The sequence below is a fragment of the Xenopus laevis genome, chromosome 4L (assembly GCF_017654675.1).
Source record: "Xenopus laevis strain J_2021 chromosome 4L, Xenopus_laevis_v10.1, whole genome shotgun sequence".
In the NCBI taxonomy this organism is placed as follows: Eukaryota; Metazoa; Chordata; class Amphibia; order Anura; family Pipidae; genus Xenopus; species Xenopus laevis.
In genome coordinates, this window is record NC_054377.1 from 116564285 (window position 1) to 116589301 (window position 25017).

At 38.9% G+C, this 25017-nt stretch overlaps 1 protein-coding gene across 2 annotated transcripts in view; it reads right to left on the minus strand.

The window, feature by feature from the left end:
* olfml2b.L (olfactomedin like 2B L homeolog) overlaps positions 1-25017 on the minus strand; it is a 52493-nt gene that overhangs the window by 18844 nt on the left and 8632 nt on the right. For both annotated transcript variants that reach the window (XM_018258792.2, XM_018258791.2), the window contains exons 2-4: positions 9140-9403; positions 6286-6393; positions 3647-3829 (exon numbers count right to left, since the gene is read on the minus strand). In XM_018258792.2, coding sequence (XP_018114281.1) covers positions 3647-3829; positions 6286-6393; positions 9140-9403 — 555 coding nt within the window. The remainder of the gene's footprint in view (positions 1-3646; positions 3830-6285; positions 6394-9139; positions 9404-25017) is intronic.

Consider the following 25017-nt stretch of genomic DNA (forward strand, 5'->3'; position numbering starts at 1 on the left):
ATTGTAAAATGTCTACCAACAGCTTTGAGCCAACTTTAATTGCTGATGAGCCTGCACCCTACAGATGGTCTATGAGTACCCATTCATACTTGAACTATAACTCCCAAACTTGGTTATAGTGCTCAAGACCATTTCTCTCTTCCAACCAAAATCACTTGTTTCTGAAAAGGTGGACATTTGTTATACACTGCATAAAGGTGTAATTCTATTGTTAAGAAGTACAAGTATAGGAGCCGTTATCCAGAAAGCTCAGAATTGCAGAAAGGACATCTCCATTTTATCCAAATAATCCACTTTTTTTTATAAACTATTTCCTTTTTCTCTGTAATAATAAACCAGTACTTTGTAGTAGACCCAAACTAAAATATAATTAATTTTTATTGGCAGCAAAACCAGCCTATTGGGTTTACTTAATGTTTTCTAGTAGACTTAAGGTATGAAGATCCAAATTATCCATTATACGGAATACCCCAGGTCCCGAGCATTTTGGATAACAAGGTTCCATACCTGTACTACACTATATAAAACAAATTGCATTGCTTATATCACGCTGTCTTTGGCGCTGAAGTTTCATATCTATCCGGCAGATATATATATATATATTGCCATTTGATAGCAACTGCCCACCTCCCAATTAGCTGTCCATGATTGCAATGCATTAACCTGTAACTCTGAGCTGACATCTCTGTGTAAACCAACTACATTGATCAATACCATTCTGATAGCAAGAACAACATTCCTTACATACCACAGACCTTAGAACTACATGGTCATCAAAGAATTATTTGGTTGGATTCAGGCAGGGGAATGTTAATATACATTATAAAGCTAATAATTACTCATGAACCCTATGCAGTGGTTTACAAGAGATGTGCTGATTAAAGCCTATTTAGATGTTATGCCCAATAGACTCAGAGGAGATCTTCATCTCTGAAATAATAATAAATAAATAATAAATAATTTCCGAGGCAAACGCATTCTTGGGGAATACAGAGATTGCAAGAAATGAGTCTACCCAGCCAATGAGAGCCTGGTAGTCACTTGGTACTTTACAAAAGCCAATAAATTGATCACTTGTTTGAAAAAAGACTGCTAACTCAGACTAATGACATTCATTTTGTGCGGAAGAATTTGTGAAGATCAGAATAAGAAGAATAACTGATTTCATTACTATTCATGCATGACTGCTGTACTACAGAGATATATATAACAAATGTATAATTATGAAAGTATACTGTATAATGCTATATATGGGTGTATTCATGGAAAGGGGTTTCCTGTTTTAAATGGGCCAATGAACCAGCAGGTACCGAGAAATAAGATAAACCCAAAGAGGTATATTTATCAAAGAGTGAAGTAAGAGATTGCCACAGTCCGCCACTCTCCATTCATTTCTATGGGATTTTGAAAGGCGTATTTATCAAAGGATGAACTTTCACTTTTAAAAATCCCATAGAAATGAATGGAGAGTGGCGGAATTTCACTCTAGCGGACTGTGGTGATCTCTAACCTTACTTTTTGATAAATGTACCCCAAAGAGATCTAAATTATTGTCTTGCTCCAGCTAAATTGGAACGGACCGATGAAATAAACAAGACGTGTCTGTGCTTTGCATTCCCTGTGCTTCCCAAGACACTATTTCACAAACGTCAAACTCAGAGCCAAGTAGAATAGATAAAGCCGGAGATATTCAGAGTATAGCAAAAAGAAAGTCTTTGTCCATGAACAGCTGTGTTTCCAGAACAAGATTGCTCTGGAATGATGAGCACCTGCTGCTACCAAAGAATCTTTTTTCCTGAATCATCCCGTTTAGCTTGGCACTTGCTAGTGATGAGCTGGCAGATCTATACCCAGTATTAACAGGAACAAGAGATATCCTTCATTCTAATGTAAGTAAATATCTCATATGTCTAGTGATTGACCAAAAATATGTGATTTTCCTATTTAAACCTGGGAAAAATATGTTAGGAAATTGTGTAAGCTGCTTATGTGATCTACACGGAAACATATCACCAGTCTATTCAGGGTGTAAACACGAAATATTTTCTGAAACTGTTTTATTTTTAAAGAGTATTCCCATTTACTGTTAGTATAGGTGTGGGACCCGTTACTAAGAAAGCTTCAAATTATGGAAAGGCCATCTCTTATAGACTTCTTTAGTCAAATTATTCAATGTTTAAATGATTTTTGGATGGATTTAAAATATGGTGATCCAAATTACAGAAAGATTCCTTATTCAGAAAACCCCAGGTCTCCAGCATTTTGGATAACAGGTCCCACACCTGTACATAACCGATAATGGTCATCTAAAATAAGTGGGCTTTATTTTAATATACCTATTAATATATACACCTATTTCTTTATGAGACTGTTTATTTGTGTTCCCTATAGTATGAACAATAGAAATTTCACAAGATAACTACTGCCTACAACATATTAATCATTAAGGTGAGATTCCTGCAAGTCCCAGTTATTATTTATAACATGTAGATGATAGAATCTCAAAAGCATTCAGTAGCGTATTCTAGCTTAGAGCCATTCAATAAGTTATTGATTTAATAAAAGGAAGGATGACATCCCTTATTCAGAAAAAAATCATTAAGAATTCTAAAGAATTCATTAAAGCGGCTGTTCACCTTTAAAGGAGACATATAGGATAAATGAAAAAAACCTAATTTTGTAGACAATTATAAGTGATATATGGTGTTGCTTTTGCATGGAGCTAAAAATTAATAATATCGCCCCTTTATTGGAGCTATAGAAATATTCAATAAATCAGCCTGAATCATTACTTTTTTAAGCACAATTCTTCTATATCTAAATGAGTATAATGCACTGCTATGTTCTTATTTTTTTACACAAAATGTCTCCTTTAAATTACCTTTTAGTATGATGTAGAGAGTGATATTCTGAAACAATTTGTAATTGGTTTTCATTTTTTATTATTGGTGATTTTTACATTAATTAGCTTTTTATTCAGCAGCTCTCCTTTTTGCAGGTTCAGCAATCTGGTTCATCACACTTCTGTTACCGCTGCAGAGCGCTGATCAAAGCATTCTTGGAGTCTGGTAAGTTAATATCAATATATCGGCTTTATTTTGCGCTTTTTAAAATCAGCAATCTGGTTGCTCGGGGCCAAATTACCCAACCAACATGCATTGATTTGAATATGAGACTGATATATGAATAGGAGAGGGCCTGAATAGAAAGATGAGTGATAATAAGTACCAATAACAATTTATTTGTAGCCTTACAGAGCACATGATTCTTAGATGGAATCTTTGACCTCCATTTGAAAGCTGGAGAGTCAGAAGAAGAAGGCAAATAATTCAAGAACTATAAATAATGAAGACCAGTTTGTTATGTTTTGATAGCCTGAGGATGAGCAGAGTATAACAGTGCTTTTATTAGCAGGCTCTCATGCAGCCATTACACAACAGTAAGCTTAAACTCTAACACTCTCAAGCTGTATAGAAAGTCCTGTGTATGCATAGTACAAGTCCTGTGCACAGTGACACCCGTAGGCCATTTGTATAAACACCACACAGTTGAAAAGTTGCTTAGAATTGGCTGTACTATAACATACTACAAGTTAACTTAAAGGTGAACCAACTCTTTACAGAAAGTACCCCCCAATCCAACTCACATGTTTATGAGAGTAGGCGGCAGCTGCATCCCTTTGCAGGCTCTTGCCAATCTCAGAGAGGTCATGGGCATCTTGGCTGCCTGTGGTGCAATTCTCTTTTTCCTTCTTGTGCATCTCAGTCAGGATTTCATCCACACTGCTCTTAATTTGCTCTTGTTCTTTAGTGAGGTTCTTGGAAACCACCTGTATTATTAAAAAAACAACAACTCATAATTAGTAGCAGACGAGGACAGTTGTGGGACCTCCAAGCCCCTGTGCATGATTGCACCAATGCCAATCTCCACCTTTCCACTAAGCTATACTTTATCTTCCATGCTGTATCAAAATCATATTTACACTCTTTCAGGCAAGAATGTGGTTACAATGGCTGATATGGCACCTCTCATTTCTTGTACTTTTATTTTGTATTTTGAATTGACCCAAAGTATCTTGGTGAAATCCCATATTTACACATACATAAAAACAAATGCCTGATCCTTTTCACCCAAGGTTGAATCTCTTTCATATAAAGAGAACACATAACAGCCTTATATTAAGATGGAGTAATGTGTAATCCTTTACAGTAAATTGGAGGCTGAAACTGCTGGTAGTGTTTTTATGCAGTTTCTAAGCATGAGAGGGATCCCAAAGGCTCTGCTTCATGTGTGGCCTCAGCTCACTCTTCTTGGATATGATTCATCAAATTCTCATGCGAATTTTTATTTTCATGTGGGTTTTATTAGAGCTCGTTGTTTAGGTGTGTGGCTTTAAAAGCTCTTATTATGGACTTAAAGTGTTGGCCAAACATAAATGAAATATTCCTAGCTTCACCCAATATATAATAAATCTGTTTTTAGATACTGTGACTAAATTGATGGATATCCTGTACACATATCTTACAAAAGGATGGCGATTACTGAGTGCCAAACTGCTTTAGGGACTGGAATTTCAGCTACATCTGATACAATGGAAGAAATGTTTTGCCCAGTAGAGTAGTCAGCTGTCCATCATGCAGATTTGTGCAATGATCTATGCAATATTCATTTAACATTTCATTACTGTCCCTTTATATACTGTATTATTTATATTATATTGCCTGTCCAGGACCCATTTGTGACTAAACATTACAAGCAGACACAGAAAGACTATTTCCAGTGTTATATTCAACTGGTAACAGAATTTCTTGTCTAGTGATTTCCAGTGCATCTCACAACATTATATAAATTGGCCATGTTTTTTTCCCAATATTCACTTGTGTTTGTGTACCTGACCACTTGACTGATCACTTGACGTAAGATGCACTAGGACACACTGAGCACAAGAAACTTGTGGATTTGTACCCCAAACCTCATTCTACTTATTCTCCTTGCTGGGTGTGTTTTGTGCCCTGTGATTTCAGAAGAAGCAACCGCAAACGTACAGTATTAAAAAGAAAAATGTGATGGATATTAGTGGATATTCGTATGTGAAGGCGGGACAGGTGACAATCTGGGGCAGGTTGATTGCATTAGGGGGCAGGCTAATGATGTGGCGATCAGGGATTGGCTGATCTCCATGCCGTTATCTTAAATGTCCTGTCTGGATTTTCTAATCTGGCAGTTTTCACCCAGACAACCCTTTCAAAAACCACCGGACAGGTGGCAACCCTAGTTATCACTATGCAAATGCTGCAAACAGGGATATGAGTGGGTGAGCTCACGAGTAAGGAAAGTGCCAAGGAGCAAGCTAACCCATGGCATCCCTAGTGCTTAGGGTTGCCACCTCTGGAAATAAATACCAGCCTTCCTATATATATTTATCTTTTTTCCCTATTAATAACATTAGGATCAACCATCATTTTTACCGGCCAGGCCAGGCGGCAACCCTACTAGTGCTGGGGATAAATAACCAAAACAAGTTGTACTACCCCCTAGGAGGGACCTATTTGAAATATCACAAAGTTTGGAGGCTTCCACTGATTGAGTATTGAGTGTATTTGAAGATTCTACTGCTTGATTGCTATGAATTATATCTGCCTCTTATCTTCAATAAACAAATTAATTGTTGAAGTAACACAACAACTATTCCAACCTGGCTGTCTGTGTACCAGGAGACACCTGCAGGTATAGTGCCTTAAGGGCCATTACTTTCAAGGAGGGGGATATCAAGGAGGGCAAAGTAAAATGTTTAAACCTCCCCCCCCCCAAGAAAAATTTCTGTGATGCTGGTGTTGGTGACCCAAATCCATCTCCCCTAGAAATGAAATTTTCTAAAGCAATTTGCCTTTCCCCATACTGCAGTCAGTAGGTGAAGGATTCCAGAGAGGCTAGTGCTGTGAGATGCCATAGACAGTCACAATTTATTGGGCCTGTGGGGTGGTATTTGGGTCTCTCTTAACTTCAATCTCACCTGGTACCTTATTGTCCAAAATAGCATATCTGTTGCACTACAGGGTCAAGGGAATGAATTACACTCAGGTCTCTGCTATAGGAAACTGACTGGCCAAGATATGTCATAATCTATTTCTTGGCCAATTGAATTGCTAAAAGGAAGGAACCTGAAAATATTTGCCAGAAGCGGAAGGACAGCTCTAAAGGGTCATCATGAGAATTGTATCATACTTAGCAGGACTGTCCCCCCATCACACACTCCATTCCAATAACAACTAGTAGGCTACCCACCTCTTCAAGTTTTCCAACACGATTGGTGATTTTGGTGGTGACCGTGTGTAGTTTTAACAGATCCAGTCCATAAAAGGCTCCTTCCAGCATTTCAATAATTGTCGACAACTTGGCAACAACAAAACAATATATGAATTTGTCATATTTGAAATCTGTATACACAGTACATTTTACTAAACAGTTATTCAAAAAATAAATTGAAGGTGAACTATACATATAAACATGGTGTGCAATCCCATAAAAATGGCACTAGGAATCTGAAGTATCATAAAGCTGTGCAAAACTATTTCAGCATCTATAAAACAAAATAAACAAGGTTCTATTCCTTTAAATACGAGAAAGGAAAAAACAAACTTTCCTGAGTCTCATAAAGATGGTGAAAACATTTAACATCTGTGTCTGTTCATTTTACAGCGCTGCGTTTACGTAAATGAAACTTGTATATGAGCATTAAAGTCCCTTTAAGGTTTTTAAATCCACCCCATGCCGCCTCTTTATTAAGAAGTCGTTGGGTCCCTGCTGTGCTTTTTTGCAAGTGGTGACAGCTGGGGACAAGGCCGGGGAAAGAATGGATTGCACGGCAATATGGTCAGGTGCAGCGGAGGGTGAAATCTGGGAAGCTATGTGCGCACAAATGGATGCACAAATGGACCTTAAAGGGTGCTGCTGCTGGACACCTGCGGAGGCGAAATGGAAACATGGAATTTCTAATGATGTAACCGACTGGCTTTACAAGCTTTTGCACAGCTCGGTCTGATCATTAACCTCTCCATCTGGGTAATGAATATATGTAAAACTTGTGCAACACTGGAAGGAAAATATTATGTGTTCCTTTTAGACTGGCTTTGATTTACAGCTTGGTGAAATATCCCTAAGCATTTAGAATTTGTGGGGTGTATAAAAAAATCACTAAATAATTTGGAGTTTGATTTATCACAGGCGTAGTGTTTCTGCATGTAGGAAACATCCGCTGCATTCAGAAACTTATTATATTCTTGTTTTTGTCTGTTCCCTTCCATGAAAACAACCCTTTGTGCTTTGCTGTTATTTAAAACCAATCTTGTTTGTCTATAGCTGCCCAATGAATATTCTCTTTAATGGCAACTTGCACCTAGCTAAAGAGCATTGCACTAGTGCCCACCACGGTGAAACTGACACTCATTGCTCTGCCTCTGAACCCCATCAGGCCCGGATTTGTGGAAAGGCCACCAAGGCCCAGGTCTAGGGTGGCAGGATTTTAGGGGGTGGCATGCTGTCCAACAACCACACTCACATTGTTTCAGAAACACTGAGGATTTGCAGGAGATAAAATGGGATTTCAATTTCCTGTGCACATCCCCATTTCTCGGGTCCCGATTATGAAAATTTGCACAAATAAAAGGGAGGGGCGACGAACATCAGCAGGCCTAGGGGTACCCACTTTGTAAATCCATCCCTGAACCCCAGCATGATGTCATGTACCCACTGTCTCCCAGAATGATGTCACTTGTGTGAGCTCATCATGTCAGTGATGACTGAGAAGCATCTTTCTGGTGGCGGAATCCACCAATGACGTAATGTAATAAGGCCCTAAATAGGGTACTGGGACCCTCAGAATTATGGCAAGAGCAAAGGTATTATTCTCCCATGCCACAAGCAGAGTTATTAGGAATGATCATACTATGGTTTTAGCCAGGTTAGTTAGTTCTTATTTGTGATCAGTTTTTGTAGTCTCTCTCAATCCCCTAGTGTGCTTGCTCTAGTTTGGTGATTGCCTTTATGGAGCCTCTAACAGGAGTGATTCAACCAGTCATGGTGGCCACCGACCCAACTGTACAACTCTGCATTTAATTCACAGGTATGGAGGAGCAGGGATCTGTTTCAGAGGTCTGACTGCAGAGGGTGCAATCCATACAAATGGAGTTACTTCTCCTTTAAGTGTTAGAAAATGCTTTAACGTCCTGGTTCTTTGAAGCAATTAAAGAAGAAAGAGGAAGTAGCTAAAACTATTTTTATCCCCAGTTAAAACCCTACTTTAATAACCTTCTTATTTTAAACCTGAGACACTGGCTGTCGATGGGGCTAGGGGGGCTTTACTTATAAATTATCACTTGCTTAAAAAAACAAACTAAAAAAAGTCAAAGATTCAAAAAACAACAGTATTAACTAATTACATATATCTGGAAAGTCTTACATTCTTTAAACTAAATTATTTGTCCCCTTAAAGGACCAGTAACATCAAAAAATGAAATTGTTTTAAAGTAATAAAAATATAATACAGTGTTGCCCTGCACTGGTAAAACTGGTGTGTTTGCTTCAGAAACACTACTATAGTTTATATAAATAAGCTGCTGTGTAGCCATGGGGGCAGCCATTCAAAGAAGAAAAGGGCTCAAGTTACACAGCAGATAAGCTCTGTAGAACATAATGGTGTTATCTGTTATCCATTATTTATCCTGTGCCATATAGCCGTTTTTCAATTTCCACCATTGCTACTCAGCAGCTTATTTATATGAACTATAGTAGTGTTCTGGAAGCAAACAGATCAGTTTTACCAGTGCAGGGCAACACTACATGATATTTTCATTACTTTAAAACACTTTTCAGTTTTTAGTGTTACTGTTCCTTTAAGCTCAGCTTCAGATCCCCAGCAGACGTCTGTGTAGCTGTTGAGACAGTCCATGCAGCACAATAACCTCATCTGTCAGGTTGTACAGTGATTAGAGGCTCCTTTAGCCGTGGTGTGAACAAGAAAGCACTGCTGGGTAGGGAGCAGACTAGGAACAGGCTGATCCACTTAGCCTTCTGTCTAACCTAATAAGCTGTATATGTAATGCGGTAAATCTACTGCTGAGCTCAAAGATGGAAAGCCTACCTTGAAACCATTCTTCTCTGTTTCTCGAAGCTTCTTTAAACGGAAGTCCCCCTCACAGGGGTTGAGGGCAGAAGGGGGCGCCACACATGCACACTTGCAGTTAGGTCCTGACGTAATGGTTTCCACTGTATAAAAGTCTTCTGGGTGGGACTGCCCATTGTTTATGCTTTGGCAGGAGTCTCTGTTTATAGGTTTCACCACACATTTACACTTGCAGTCGGATCCCTCAGATATGGCCTTCACCTTGTCGTAGTCGCCCAGCAGCTGCAGAAAACCAAAGATTTCTTATGGTTAGTGACAGGCCTGGGCAGGTCGGTAATGTGCCAATAAATTGTATCAATATTGATGTTTTAACCCATGGAGAAATTAACAGTTTTCATCACAGCGCATACTGGCCAGCTGTATGTAACAGTTTATTCAAAAAAGTAAAAAAAACCTGAGTTGCTATCCTAATCCATGTGTGTGTTGGGTTTGTGGAAAAAAATTAATTGCAAACATGTTTTTAGAAGCATCAGTTGTAGTCAGTAGTGAATTTCTCCAGTTTCACTTCAACAAAACAATTGCGAAATGGTGAAAAATTTGCGAAAAATGAATTTTTTCCGCTCACGACAATTCCGACGCTATCGCCGGCTTCAAAAAAATGGTCGCCAGTGCCGAAACGTGGAAATTCGCAGCAAATTCGCGCCTGGCAAATAAATTCACCCATCACTAAATTAGCAAGCCATGTGAAGCAAACCTGCCTACAGGCCGGGATTTGTGGAAAGGTCACCTAGGCCCTAGGTAATTATTTCCCTTTTCAGCTTTCAAAAACAAATGCTCTGTAAGGCTACAATTTATTATTATTGCTACTTTGTATTACTCATTTTTCTATTCAGGCCTCTCCTATTCATATTCCAGTCTCTTATTCTTATGAATGCATGGCTGCTGGGGTAATTTGGACCCTTGCAAACAGATTGCTGAAATTGTAAACTAAAGAGCTGCTGAATAAAAAGCTAAATAACTCAAAAACCACAAATAATAATAAATGAAAACCGAAATCAGAATATCACTCTCTACATAATACTAAAAGTTAACCTAAAGATGAACATACCCTTTAAGTCACTGCTTGGAGGACTAGTCTGGGTAAATTGACTTCAGTTCAGTTGAGATCCCCTTTAAGGCAAATCTCAAGTCCAGTAGTGTTACTAAACTTTATTGGGCTTCACATCAAAATTATTTCTAAATTTTGGCAAAATAAAAACTGTTTATATACTATATACACACACACTTCCTGGGCCCCCCCTTAAGCCACAGCTTCTGGTTGCTCCATAGCAGGGCCCCCAACCTTTTTGTACCTTGAGCCACATTCAAATGTAAAAAGAGTCGGGAAGCAACAGAAGCATGAAAAATTTCCTTGGGTTGCGAAACACGAGCTGTGATTCGCTATTTGGTAGACCCCATATGGACTGGCAGCCTACGTTTGGTAGTAAAGGGTTGGTGAGCAACTTGTTGCTTGGGGATCACATCTGGTCACATTTCTATGCATTTAAAAAATTGAGGAATTAATTAATTAATGAAAGTGTCCCATGTTCAAATATTTAAGCTGGAGGGGAAATGTGAGGAATGAGGTTATTGGGAGGGGTGCTGGATTGATGGGACAGTGCGTAGGCAAGAGTGGGAGAGGGAGCCAAAGTCCATGGAATTAAACAGAGGTCAAATATGATCTGTGAAATCAAAGCCTCTGGGCCAAGCGGTTATTATCTGAAGCTCATTCCTATTTCTCTAACCAACAACAACAAAAAAAAAAGCAAGAAACTGTCCATTATTAGCATTTTAGCATTACAGCGTGAGAACACATTGTCTTTGCTGTCCCAATGTGATGAAATTCCCATTACATTTTTAAATCTTCCCAAGATAAAAGAACATAATCCTTCTCAATGAGAAAATGTTATTCTTACGCCACAGATGTTTTTTTTTATCATGTCTTACAAAGCGATTGCTGGCTCCAGCCGTTCTACTTGGATCCCCCTGTTGTCTGTTTGGAGGTTTGATGGAGTTGAAGCAGTGGTTAACCACACACTGGATTAAATACAAAGTTCTCTGGATGAAGCAGAAGAATCTGGGAAGCTGAAGTCAGCATTTATTGAATTGGTAACAGGCCTCTCTGCATTTCAGCTGCTTAAATAGCTCCTAGATTTCCCTGTACTATTCCCTCACCAGGCTGAAACTGTGGAAGAAAATTTAGTAATAATCTGAATCACTAAAGTACAGAGATGTAACCCAGTTATGGCTTTATTACCAAACACCAGCTGTTCTCAATGGCACATCTCTGTTTTACTACAACTCACTTCAGCTTGGCCCTTGCAGAAGGATTCAAGGCCGGGTTTCCAAGCTGAGCTATGACTCTCAACAAATTCTCTCTATCAAAGAGACTTGGGTGCCAGGAACAGTAAATGTATTGAACAGAAAGGAACTTCCTTTTAGACACAAATGTTTATGGCATTTATGTCACATCACTCTGAGTTCACAATAGGGAAAAGGGGATTCACTTGTCTCACTGAGCCCCAACTCGAGTCCCTACATACTGGTGGATATTACCTGGGCAAGTACCCTACACTACTAATTGCTCTATTAGCTAGTCCTGTCTACCACTCCTGGACTTATATAATAAAAGGTGTCAAGTTTGCTACAGGTCTACTCTTGTCAACTGTAGTCATCAATCTGCAGGTAACATTCACTTGTTTTAAAAGTAAGCACCTGATTGGTTCATATGGGTTACTGCTCCTGGGCAAGCTTTGTATCTTTTATTACATATGGGGCTAGAATGTTCTATAAAACATGCTATCTTGGCACTATCTTTAACATAGACACTAATTCCATTAACCCTAACTTCAGAACCTAACTTGAGATCATTGCTGTTTGTACTTCTAGATGATCAATTATCTGGAAACCCGTTATCCAGAAAGCTCTGAATCACAGAAAGACCATCTCCCATAGACTCTATAATAATCATTCAAAATTCAAAAACAATTTCCTTTTCTCTCTTATAAATAAAACAGTACCTTGCCCTTGATCTCAGCTGAGATATAATACATCCTAGTAGGATGCAAAACAATCTTGTTGGGTTTAATTCATGTTTAAATTATTTTTTTTTAGTAGATCTAGTATAAGTAATTCTAAAATAACTGGTCTTGCTGAGAAGTTCAATGATTCCTCAGCAAGTCCAATTGTTTTAGAAGTACTTATACTAGATGTACCATGAATGACAATCTTCATAGTTATATTTTTTAGTCTTTTCTTATCGTTTTGTAAGATATTTTTTTATTCTCATCTTTCCAGCTTTCAAATAGGGGTCACCTAAAAAACAAATGCTCTGTAAGGCTACATATTTATTGTTATTGCTACTTTATATTACTTTCTATTCTGGTCCTCACCTATTCATATTCCAGACTCTTATTTAAATCACTGCATGGTTGCTAGGGTAATTTGGACCCTGACAGCCAAAACTGCAAACTGAAAAGCTGCTGAATAAAAAGCTAAATAACTTGAAAACCGCGAAATAATACACAACGCAAATTGTCTCCGAATATCACTCAAGCTAAAAGTTCATTTGAAGGTGAATAACCCCTTTAAATTAAAGGCAGGCACGAAATAGGATTCCTTGGAAAACCATGACATTTCACAGTACTACATGTGTGTTAATGTAATCCTCTGTGGCTCCATAAAGATAAATATTTGGTGATATTGTGTGTGATGCACTTATAAACATCTAAGTTCCATTAAGGTGTCGTAATTACAGTAACATTCAAGCTGATTCTCATCTCTATGTTGCCCCAGTACAACTGCATGGATATAAACACAAAACTACAAATGAATGTAGTACATTCCCCTCCAGAGAACATTTCCCCCACTGGGAGGGCAGGTATAAATCAATAATAATGCACAAAACTTGTTACTTGCATGTTGAACTGTACCCCAGAATGCATTGATGAACTCTTCATGGTGCATTGGGCTGGCTGACAGCTAGACTCTGCCTTAGGTCAGAAAGAATGAATCACCCAGTTCATCTGACACATTAAATGTATATTCCAGAGCCAAAAAAACCAATGTTTCATGATATCTAGCAGATGTGAATTCATTCTATATATTATTGTTATGGCTGCTTTGTAAGAGCAGGAATCCTATAATGTAGGTTCACCTTACATCATGTATGTAACTTCATTCACATGGCAGTGAGCCATTAGTATATACAAGGGATGCACCAAAACCAGTATTTGGTTTGGGATTGGGCCAAGATTCGGTCTTTTTCAGCAGTGCCTGGCCGAACCGAATCCGAATCCAAAAGAATCACATGACTTTTCATCACAAAAACACGGCAGTCAAAAATATTTTAAGTGCGCGGGTTCACTTCACCCCTAGTTTTCCTAATTTACATATGCAAATTTGGGTTTGGATTTGGTTCAGTATATACCTGAATCTTTCACAAAGGATTTGGGATCTGCCAAATCCTAAAATAGTGGATTTGGTGCCTTCCTGGTATATACGGTCTAGAACAGAGACATCAAGCTTGCAGCCCTCCAAGCGTATAAAGAGCAGATATGGAAACAAATATCCTAAAACTGGGGTTGTAAAGGCAAATTTGTGCTCTATTTCTTAAATGTGCTATTCAAGAACAGCCTCAGTTACTTACTGAACTCAGAGTAATCTCAAAGGTTTTAATATAAGCTAAATCAGGTCTTATGTGGGTTAATGGTAAATTTACTGAAGTTAAAATGTTTTGGGTAATGTGTTTGCATTAACTGATGCTTGGAGTTGTAATAGTCTCAAGTAAATCTGGCCATAGACATGTTGATTAGAGACCATATAAGACGAACGAGCTGTGGCAATCTTCCGACCGGCAACTAACCATTGTGATTAATATAAAGTAGTAAGGAAGACAAACATGATGCCCAGGCCATTAATTGATAGATAAAAATTGTACAAAAGTTATTTCCGATAAATAGTAGTGACAACCCCCCATTGATACATGCAGAGATCTTATCGTTAGCCAATATAGATCTTTTAACCTGTCCGATTACGACCGATCGCCCATGGAGTGGGCAGGCTGTTTGTCTCTTGGCCCTTCTGACTAAAGAGAAGATTATAAGCAGAAACTAGAGCAAAGAGCCATCGCCAACATATTTTCTCAAAATTTGCAGACTTAGGCACCGCTGGCCCACAAAATCATACCTCTGTTCTCCCTAGAAAAAAAAGCTGACAGGTGGGGAAAAATATGAGCCCATGGGAAATAAATAAATACATACTTTCCCTATCTCTTCTACCATATTAGAACAGTTTTTGCAGAAGCCAACAGGACTTCTGCAAATAAAGCACTGACGGGTCCATTTACTTAAGTGCAGTAAATTTGACTTTAAGTTTCCGCATGTTATCGCTGAGAATAAGTTTTCTAAACAACGATGCACTCAGAAGTCATTGTGATCACTTAACTACGTTAACGAACCAGCTCACGCTAGCGGTAATTTTAGCGAGTTGTGAATTTTCTGGTGACTAATTACGTTTTTGCAAATATTTATGCTATAAAATAGTCTTATTATGGCGGTTATTATGCCAATTTTTACTGTGACATTTATGGCCAAAAATGCTTCTTCAAAACTCATTCACAAAAATATAGTTACTATTCCCCAATCAGATCCTGTACACAAGTGCTTTTGCTTCCCACAGTACTCTAGCCCTTACATTAGGGGTCATAGTTAATAACCCTTACTAATAAAGATGGATCCTAGTCTTGATGTATTATTTGCCCCTAAGGATATGGTCTTTACACCTTATTGTTATACAGGTATGGGACCCGTTATGTAGAATGCTCGGGTCCTTGAGTTTCCCAGATAACCTGTGTTTCTGTAATTCGGATCTTCATAATTTTGGGTCTACTAGAAAATCATGTGAAAATTAAATAAATCCAATAGGCTGGTTTTTCTTCCAATAAGGATGAATTATATCTTAGTTTGGATCAAGTACAAGGTACTGTTTTATTATTATAGAGAAAATGAAAAACATATTTAAAAATGTGCATTATTTGGATAAAATTGAGTCTATGGGAGATGGCCTTTCTGTAATTCTGAACTTTCTGGATAATGGATTTCCGGATAACAATCCCATACCTATATCATATAAAGTAAACTACACCTTTCTTTCTATAAATACTATAAATAAGGTCAACTACCAAAATCCCCAACCGTGTTTCTTACTGTACACAGATGGCTTGGTCAGGACCAAACCCACATCCACAGTGTTGGGAGGCAGTGATTCTGCCTCCCACTGGGTAACTTATTAGAGATATTCATGAACTAAATTGGGGGAGGGCTGCTAGCAAGAAGAAGAAGAAAGATGGAGGTTGGGGCAAATAAAATTATTTTATTTCTTGAAAAATAATTAAAAGCATTTAAATAATAAATATAAAAATCTTAAAAAATGCTAATAGTGCTCATGGAAACCATTAGAAGTGTTTTCTGGGATCATACATATCCCCTTAAAATTCTTTTGATGATGTTTTCAGCTCAGAATGCAAAATATATGAGTGTTGTTTATTCAATGTTTGCATGCATTCACATTAATTAAACATATATCTATATACATGAATCTATAGGAACACTGTCACAGTCTTAATGAAATTCATTGTTTAAAATATAACTATAAAACATAAATAAATCCCTTGGAGCATAAATAAATATATATAAACAAACATGGTGTGGATTTTTTCATTTTCCTTGAAGGAAAACAGTCCTCTCCAAAGTTATTTTGCAGTTCTGTTACTCTCTCCATCTTGCAAAACATTACCAACTGTGTGCGCTTTTATGTATTTTTCCTGAAAGCATCATTTCATACCTTTTAAACATTTGACTTTTGGAAAGTGGGACAATTTGAGCCACATCCAAGATCCTCCCACTTTCCAGCAAGCCCCATCTCTTTGGGTCTAAAATTCAGGACTGTCCTGTGCAAATTGGGCCCCGCAGGAGATATATAACATTTTAGCACTTGTATTTGGTAAAGCTCTGCAAGCTTCTCCTGCCTATCTAACTACCAGGCTGTATATTACCCCTTAACTGCCAGCCACATATTAAAGAGGGATGTTCACCTATAAGTTAATTTTTTGAATGTTATAGAATGGCCAATTCTGAGCTACTTCTTAAGTGGTCTTCATTATTTATATCTTTTTATAGGTTTTTAATTATTTGCCTTCTTCTTCTGACTCTTTTCAGCTCTGAAATGGGGGTCACTGACCTCCGTCTAAAACAGAAAAGCTCTTTAACTTTTTGTTATTGCTATATTTTATTAATCATTTTTCTATTTAGACCTCTTGTTTTCATATTACAGTTTCTCTTTAAAATCAATGCATAGTTTCTAGGGTAATTTGGACACGAGCAACCATATTGCTGAAACTGCAAACCGGAGAGATGCTGAATAAAAACGAAATAACTTCATACTAAGGGTAAGGCCAGACGAGGAGATTCAGGGAGATTTTGTCGCCTGGCGACTTATCGCCACGTCTTTTGCGCGACTATCTCCCCGAACTGCCTCAGCGTCTTTTCCCCATAGGCTACAGCGCAAAATCGCCTCCGCTAATGCATTTTCAATAGTCGCCCAAAATTGCCTCAGTGAGATAGTCGCGCAAAAGACTTGGCGATAAGTCGCCAGGCGACAAAATCTCCCCGAATCTCCTCGTCTGGCCTTACCCTAAAAGTTACCTTTAAGGTGAACAACCTCTTTAAATACAAATGATGTAGCAACACAAAGGAGCAAGGCCATACTGCAGCCCAGACTAGTTTCTGATCAGCCAGGCAGCATACAGTACATCTAAAATGATTACTATAGTACCTGCGATGTGTGGATTTCACTGGTGACTGGTATTTAACTGTACTGTAAATATGGAGAAATAAAAGGGAATGTAGTGATCATGAGGGTTCCATCTGGGCACAAGTGATCCAAACCTGTGGATGTGACTGGACAACCAATTTAAGAAACAATCCACAATGAAAAGCTCCTGGAATATTTCCTCTTTTGGAATTTAATTAAAACTGCAAGATACTAATTCAGGTATGGGACCTGTTATCCAGAATGCTTGGGACCTGGAGTTTTCCTGATAACAGAATTTTCCATAATTCTGATCTTTATACCTTAAGGGTCTGGGAACACAGGCAGATTCAGGATAATTAGTCGCCCGGCGACAAATCTCTTCTTTGGGGCGACTAATCTACCCTTCTTCGGAGCGACTAATCTCCCCGAACTGCCTCCCCTGCATTCCTGCCGGCTAAAATGTAAAACGGCGGCAGGATGGCACTTGGCGTGATTCATTTTCCGAAGTCGCCCGATGTTTCCTCGTGGGGCAACTTCGGGCAACTTCCGAAAACGAATCGCGTTGAGTGCCATCCTGTCCGCAATTTAAATTTTAGCCGGCAGGAAGGCAGGGGAGGCAGTTTGGGGAGATAAGTCGCCCCGATGAAGAGGAGATCGCCGGGCGACTAATCTCCCTGAATCTGGCTGTGTACCTTGACCCTAAGTCTGCTAGAAAATCCCGTAAACATTAAACAAAACCAATAGGCTGGTTTTGCTTCCAATAAGGATTAATTATATTTTAGTTTGGATCAAGTGCAAGGTACTGTTTTATTATTACAGAGAAAAAAAGAAATCATTTTTAAAAATAAGGATTATTTGGATAAAATGGAGTCTATGGGAGACGGCTTTTCCATAATTTGGAGCTTTCTGGATAACGGGTTTCCAGTTAACGGGTCCCATACCTGTACTACTATAATGGGTCCATACTACCCAATGAAACTGTGCATCATATTGATGCAATGGTTAGCTGCATTGCAGAGCTGGGATCCTAGGTTTTGTTCACATCTGCAAGGAGTATGTATGCTTTTTCCATGGTTGATTGGTTTCCTTTGGGTACTCCGGTTTCCTCCCACGCTCCAAAAACATACAGGAAGGTTAATTGGCTCCAGACTAAATTGACTATATAGTGTGTGCGTGTGTGTGAATGCCTGTGATATGTCTTATATTTTAAGCAGGCAGGAACTGATGTAAAAGCACTGTGGAATATAGAATATAAATGAACAATATTGGACATGACCATATCCCCAGTCAACTAGCCATACCCCTAGTTAACTCAGGTTACATCCCTTCTTAAAGGGATTCAACTTCCTAAACCACATGGTGCCTGTTATCCACAGAAAAAAGGACTGTACCTCTAAGAATGGGGCAGAAAGTGATATGTGCTCACAGTATGTGGCTCTTGCGATATTTTTTTAATTAAACCAGCTCTGAGCAGTAAAAGTGTCCATACACGGGCAGATAATGCTGCTGATATCGGTGGTTTTGACCAATTTGACAGCTAATCTGCCCATGTATGGAGGCTTCCAACTGGTCTTTCCAATCGATATCTGGACATGATATAGATCGGGAAGGTTTGATTTTTCTCCTGAACGACCCGTCGGAGCACATTGCGCTCGTCGTAATCCATAGGGCCAAATGTTCAGATTACCCCCGATATAGCCCTGTCATTAGTGGCATAACGGGGAAAAGATCTGTTCATTTGGCAATGTCGTCAAACGAGCGGATCTTATAGTGTATGGCCACCTTTACTTGCAGTAGAATTTACAATTTATTGGCATATGGAATGGTCAGGCTCTAGAGGGCCAGTTAGATAGCTGCCTGGTGTAGGAGTCCAGGCAAGTTAGGACCACAGCTCATATAAGTGTTTCAGCAGACAGTTTAAGGAAAGACAGAACGTGGCAGTAGTGTCAAACAAGTTTAAGCAAAGCTGATATGATTAGAGAAGGAGGGAACAGTTCTCAAAGCAATATTTAAGTTTATTATAGGTGCTAACCCTTCCAAGAGGATATACAGCTCCCATGAGACACAGACCATAGTCTGAATATCTGAATATATGGGTACCATTTGCAAACAGGCACTATTTAAAGCCTAATCAGTGGCTAATGTAACTGCCTGGAGAGAGAACAGCAGGCTTCTGCTCAGTCCAAAGTCTGAGGCTTCCCCACCAGCTTATAGCTTGGTCAATAAATCAAAATATGAGTTAATTACTGATACTGAGAGCAATTAACGTAATCATAAGTCCAGTAGTATGGGAATAAAACACTACATATTGACTATTGATGGCAACTTGAATATCAAGAGTAATTTTTATGTTACCTTGAGTGCCGTCCAAAATTTAGATGGCAGAGGGTGAAAAAGTTATACATAAAGTTAATAAGCAAAAAATGTTAAATGTTCTTTGTCCCTTAAGACTTTAATATACTCTTACAATGTAAATGGGTGGGGACACTCTTCCATTAACTCTGAAATCAAATTCACAGAAGAAGCCCGGTGGTGGAGTCGTGTGCAGGCAATTACTGCTTGTCCAGGGAACAACTAAATGCAGGGGAGACAACATCATACAAATTGGCCAGTGTGCCATTACCACAAAGATGTTCTACCCTGGTGTACTGAGAGTTGATATGCAAAGTGTTATTGTAGCCTCTAGCAAAGCACCCAGAGGATTCTGCACCGGAATATTTCTGCCTGTCCACTGCTGGTTTATCATCAATGCTCATCATAAATAACCAAGGTTCTCTATACCTGCTGAATTCATCTGTCTATTTGACAGTCCTGCATTCTGTCTTAAAGAACCCCTGGTGCCTGCCTTTTCTCCAGACTACACTTTATAAACTACTACTAAAATCCCAATTTATCTCATAATAATCATTTTAAAAAAGGCTCGGCTAAACTCCCATGCCTGATTTTAGTTTATTTATTAAAAAAAAACAAATTTTTTTCCCCGAAAACCCACCCAAGACCCACCGAAGACTACAATAGCTTCAAACTGAGATAGGTACCTCTCCCATTGACTTATTGTAAGACGCGCCAGGAGGTCATGATGATCTCTTACCTCCCAGCGCGTCTCTCCTTATAAGACCCTGCGCAGGTGCGCACTTCCGGGTTCTGTGCGTCTGTGAAGCTCTGCGCCGAAATTCTAACTTTGGCGCCTAAAGACTCCTTAAATGGCCAGTCTCCATTTTGGAAGTTTTCCAAGCTGGTTCCAGTTTTTCTGATCCTGCCAAAGCGTTCCTTATTATTGAATTCCTGGTTTTTGTCTTTTTGCCTGACTCTTGACTTCGTTTTCTGCCACCTGCCTCGAACCTTTGCCTCGCTCACGATTATTGCTCCACACTTCCTTGTTGGATTCCGCAGCAGAAAGCCCGGGGCCCCAAAAGGGCGTCAGTGAACACCGGATACCACAGGATACTCCTATGCATCCGCAATGTACAATCACCAACCAAGGTTCCAGACAACATGGTCGTTACAGTTAAACAAGACCTCAACAGGTCTGAGATGGTGGATTTTCAGATTCTGGCTTTTTATATAATAAATCTCGAAAAATGCAAGGTTTTTTCTTCTCAAAAAATTCGAGTTTTGCCCCAAAAAAGCCCGACCAGAAAAATTCAAGTTTTAATAAATAACCCCCACGTGTTCAGCTGAGGCCGAGGATGGACATCCTTATGAGTCGGCCACTTAACATGAATGTTTTCTTTTAATAAAATGTATTTAAGAATAAGCATCTTGACAGTTTAAGGTATGATTACCTGTATTTTTTTTTATTTACATATTATATACACCTTAAACACGAAATCATATAATCCCAACTTGGTCATTCTATCTTCAAAGCTGAGATCCTGCATTCACTTTATTAGCTTAATCTACCTATTCATGTTTCTTTCACAAAAATACAAGCATTAAAGGATTCGTTCATTGGAACTATTCCTCAGAAGTATAGAAAAATATTGTAAGTATTAATATTATCCTACGTCTGCCCATTAATCATTGTGACTGAAACGCTTATACAACATCATTAACATCCATGTCCAGACACCGTCATAGAAGTATAGAAAAATTATCTGTTTCCTACAAATTTTCCAATCACTCTCAGAACCACTGGCAGATCTAGCGTTGCCTCCAGTCTCCTGTACTGTGTATACACATTTCAGCCTTGCGTTTTGCACACATCTGCAACATATAACTGACGTGGCTTCTCACTTCAACTGGTCTTCATTACGCTGATGTTATCCAGCCAAGAAAAGGGAAACACACTTTCCAGAGTTAGAGGAGCGCAGTGCAGGCTGCAAACCTAGTGATTATCTATATATAGATTAATAGCTGTGGCTATAAGGGAGGAGACATTTCCAGCTGACTTCAGAAATTGCCTGAGCATATGAGGATTAACCGATTAAAAGGTTCACTAAAGAATCATGCCATGGAAACACAAAGGAGCTCCATTACATTATATTCTGTCCACAGGGTCGGACTGGCCCACCGGGATACCAGGAAAACTCCCGATGGGCCCAGGTGTCAGTGGACCTTTTGCTTCTAACCATTTGACCTATTTTACGGACATTCCCTTAGGCTTAATAATGGAAGAATAAATTACAGTAAGTAGATATAAAAGACTAGGACAATAAAGAGATTGAGTGAGGAGAGGAGAATAATAGTTTGGAAAGTGGGACCCATGGTCTAAGATTTTCAGGTGGGCCCCTGGCATCCCAGTCCAACACTGTCTGTACATAGTTCTGCTTGTACCCCCTGAATATTATATTACACAATATAGAATATTCATGTTTAATACCTTTTTATCGATATCTACAAACATCTTCCATCAACAACAGCGAGACCCCAGCAGTTTTAGCCCAACAGAAAAAATGCTATTATTTCAACCAATGACAGAACAGTCGCAGATCAGGAGACACAACCAAACAGGAGAAAACCCCAGAGTTGCAGCCTCCAAGCTGATTACCATAGTACATATGTATTAGAACTATGATCACAGTGGCTACAGTGAACCTCAGTTTGCAAAAAGAGCTACTGTGAACAAGGGTCTTACCATGATAAGAGATGGTATAGATCTAGTGTTGGCTATTATTGTTAGTTTTTATCTTAAAAATCAAGAAAGTGGAACTGACCAATGCCATGATATAACACAGAGTCAATGTTATAACCTGCTTCAAAAACAAGCTAGCCTATTCCTGCAACAAAGTGATGAATGGAATCTTCCAATCCACTCAACAGACTTCTCCAGTTCATTGTCACTCCTCATTCTTCTATCCTTATATTTTACAGGGTGTGTATTATTCCCTATATAAATCTTCTATTGGTGTTTGAAGCTGAAGTAATGTATGGCTGTGCATTAGCCAAGCTCGTCAACAGATATGTCCATGATTGAGGGAAAACACATTTAAAGCACATGTTGGATTTGCTAAAACTGAAGGAGAATGACAAATCCAGTGGCAATATTCTGGCAGCCAAATGCATCATGGCTCCCGCCACAGCTACTGTTAAAACATATGCTTTTACTTTTACAGTATCTGACATGAGCTAGCTGATACAGTACAGGACAGTTGTGAGGCAAGCGTCTTAACTCCATATTTAACAACAGAGAATGTTCTATTGCTTTATATTTAAATCATGAATATGGAGAATTGCTTTCCAATATGGCATTTAATACCTGTAGACTGGTGAATGGCAGTTACTTTGACTACGCAAAATGCCATATATGACAAAAAAAACCCAGATCCGATCAGGGGATAAAAATGAAAAGAACATGCAAATGTTCATTCATTTCTGAAGTAACATCAACTGTACTGCAAAGGAAGACCCAATTAAAGTGAAAATCACCAGAAATAATAAACCAATTATCACTACCATAAACAAATACAATTTTATAAACCCCATCGGTTTGTTTTAGTTTATAAACTCAGTGGTACAGGGAACAGCACAAGGCAACAATAAATTTTCACTTATGGTGCCAACAATACTAGATGCCCTGCTCTGGGCACATACCAGTATTCCTCCTATTCATTCTTTAAAATGTTGTGTATGTGTATATGTATGGCTTGGGGCCACAGGACTGCGAAGTGGAATAGCTAAAGCCTAGTAGACTTTGCTACAATCATCCATTATGGCCCTAGACTTTGTGTATATTGCGTGGAGAAGTTTAAATGAATCAAGTCTCCCTAGCAATCCAAAAAGTGCTTTGCTGAGCTACTAGGTTTGAGTCCCATTTAGTATGACTATTTAGTTATATATTTTGTTTGTGTTTAACACAATACATTTGCATTACATAATATATATATATATATATATATATATATATATATATATATATATATATATATATATATATATATATATTATTAAATATTATTATATCATTATATAAATTACCCTAGCAGCCATGCACTGATTTGAATCAGAGACTGGAATATGAAAAGGAGATGTCTTGAATAGAAAGATAGAGTAATAAAAAGTAGCAAAACCATAGCTCCGTAGCCTTAGAGAGCATTTGATTTTGGGGTCAGTGACCCTCATCTGAAAGCTGGAAAGCGTCAGAAGAAGAAGGCAAATAATTCAAAAACTATGAAAAAACAAAATAGTGAAGACCAATCGAAAAGTTACTTGGCTGTTCTATAGCATTCTTAAAGGTGAACAACCCCTTTAAAAAAAACTTGAAAGTTCAATCATTCCAGTTGTGTTTATATCCCTTCATAACCTTCATTAAAATAGTTTCCTTTAATTTCCCCAGCGACAGATATGAGTCCTTGTATCCTAACCATCCCTAATTCTTCAGAAAAATTGAATGGCTTATGGCACTCAGCCTCTTTGCTCCTATGGCAGTTGGTAAGGACAGGGCTGGACTGCACTCTCTGTGATTCTGGGGCCCAATGATCCATATAGGGAAGCAGGGCATGACGGGGCTTAGGAGAGGGATTGGCTGATCAGTTTTCCCCGGGAGCGGCAGAAGAGGCTGAGCCACAGGACACTTACCAGTCGGCGCCGGGACGTGGAACCAGCAGGACGCAGCATCCCGCCCCCCCTCCCTGTAGCTGGGTGTGATTGCAGTCGCAGTTGGCGGAGGGTACCTTTACAAGGACCCCCAGGGGGAGTTAAAATGGGGGTATTTCACAGTGATTGGATGTAGCCTGGTAGGCCTGGGTCCTCATGGGATGTAGCCTGGTTTAGGGCACGGGAAAATGGAGGAGGAACCAATCTTACCAGTGAGGTCAGCACCCCCACCCCCTCCCCCTTTTTTCTCCCAAAAAGGGGGAATAATATAAAGGTTGGGTAAAATGGTTTGTTATACAAACTGCTTGTTAAGTTAAATATGTTATACATGTTAATTATGGTATTATTTGTTAAATAAACAACTGCGGCCATCTCTCTCCAAACCAGTGGTGTGTGTGTGTGTTCATTGGGCATGAGTTATGGGGTCTTATGCAGAGGGGAGAGGTACAGACTCGACGCTGCACCTGTCATGTGCTATGCACCTCGTGATGGGATTTTTTTATCTGGTGTGAAGTGCACAGTACAGCCATTCCTGCCTGGGGAACACTAGATGACCCCTATATAGTGTATATACTGTAGTTCAAAGGAGATGGTGCTGATCAGAATCCAGGTTCATAAGAAGAGCTGAAGTATGATGGTTCAGCTAGTCATACATTAGTATTAAAATGACTGAATAATGGCAACCAGGACCAAAGGGATTCATAGTGTTTAGTGGTTCTCTTTAGGGTACAATTGATGGGAAATCCTGCAACACTGCAACACTAAATCACCAATTCATTTTTCGAAGCGTGCATATATATATATATATATATTCTGTATAAATATTAAAGTGCTATACATTTTCCTGCTTCCTTTTAATGATCAGTTATTTCTCTCTTTTCCAACAAAAACAAATCCATAGGACATCCCAGATACAGTATGTGATTTGTTTCATTGCTGGGGTATGATCATGTCTGGCAGAGTTTTGGATAGACTTTGCTTTTTTTCTCTTTCCGTCTCTTTTCATAATT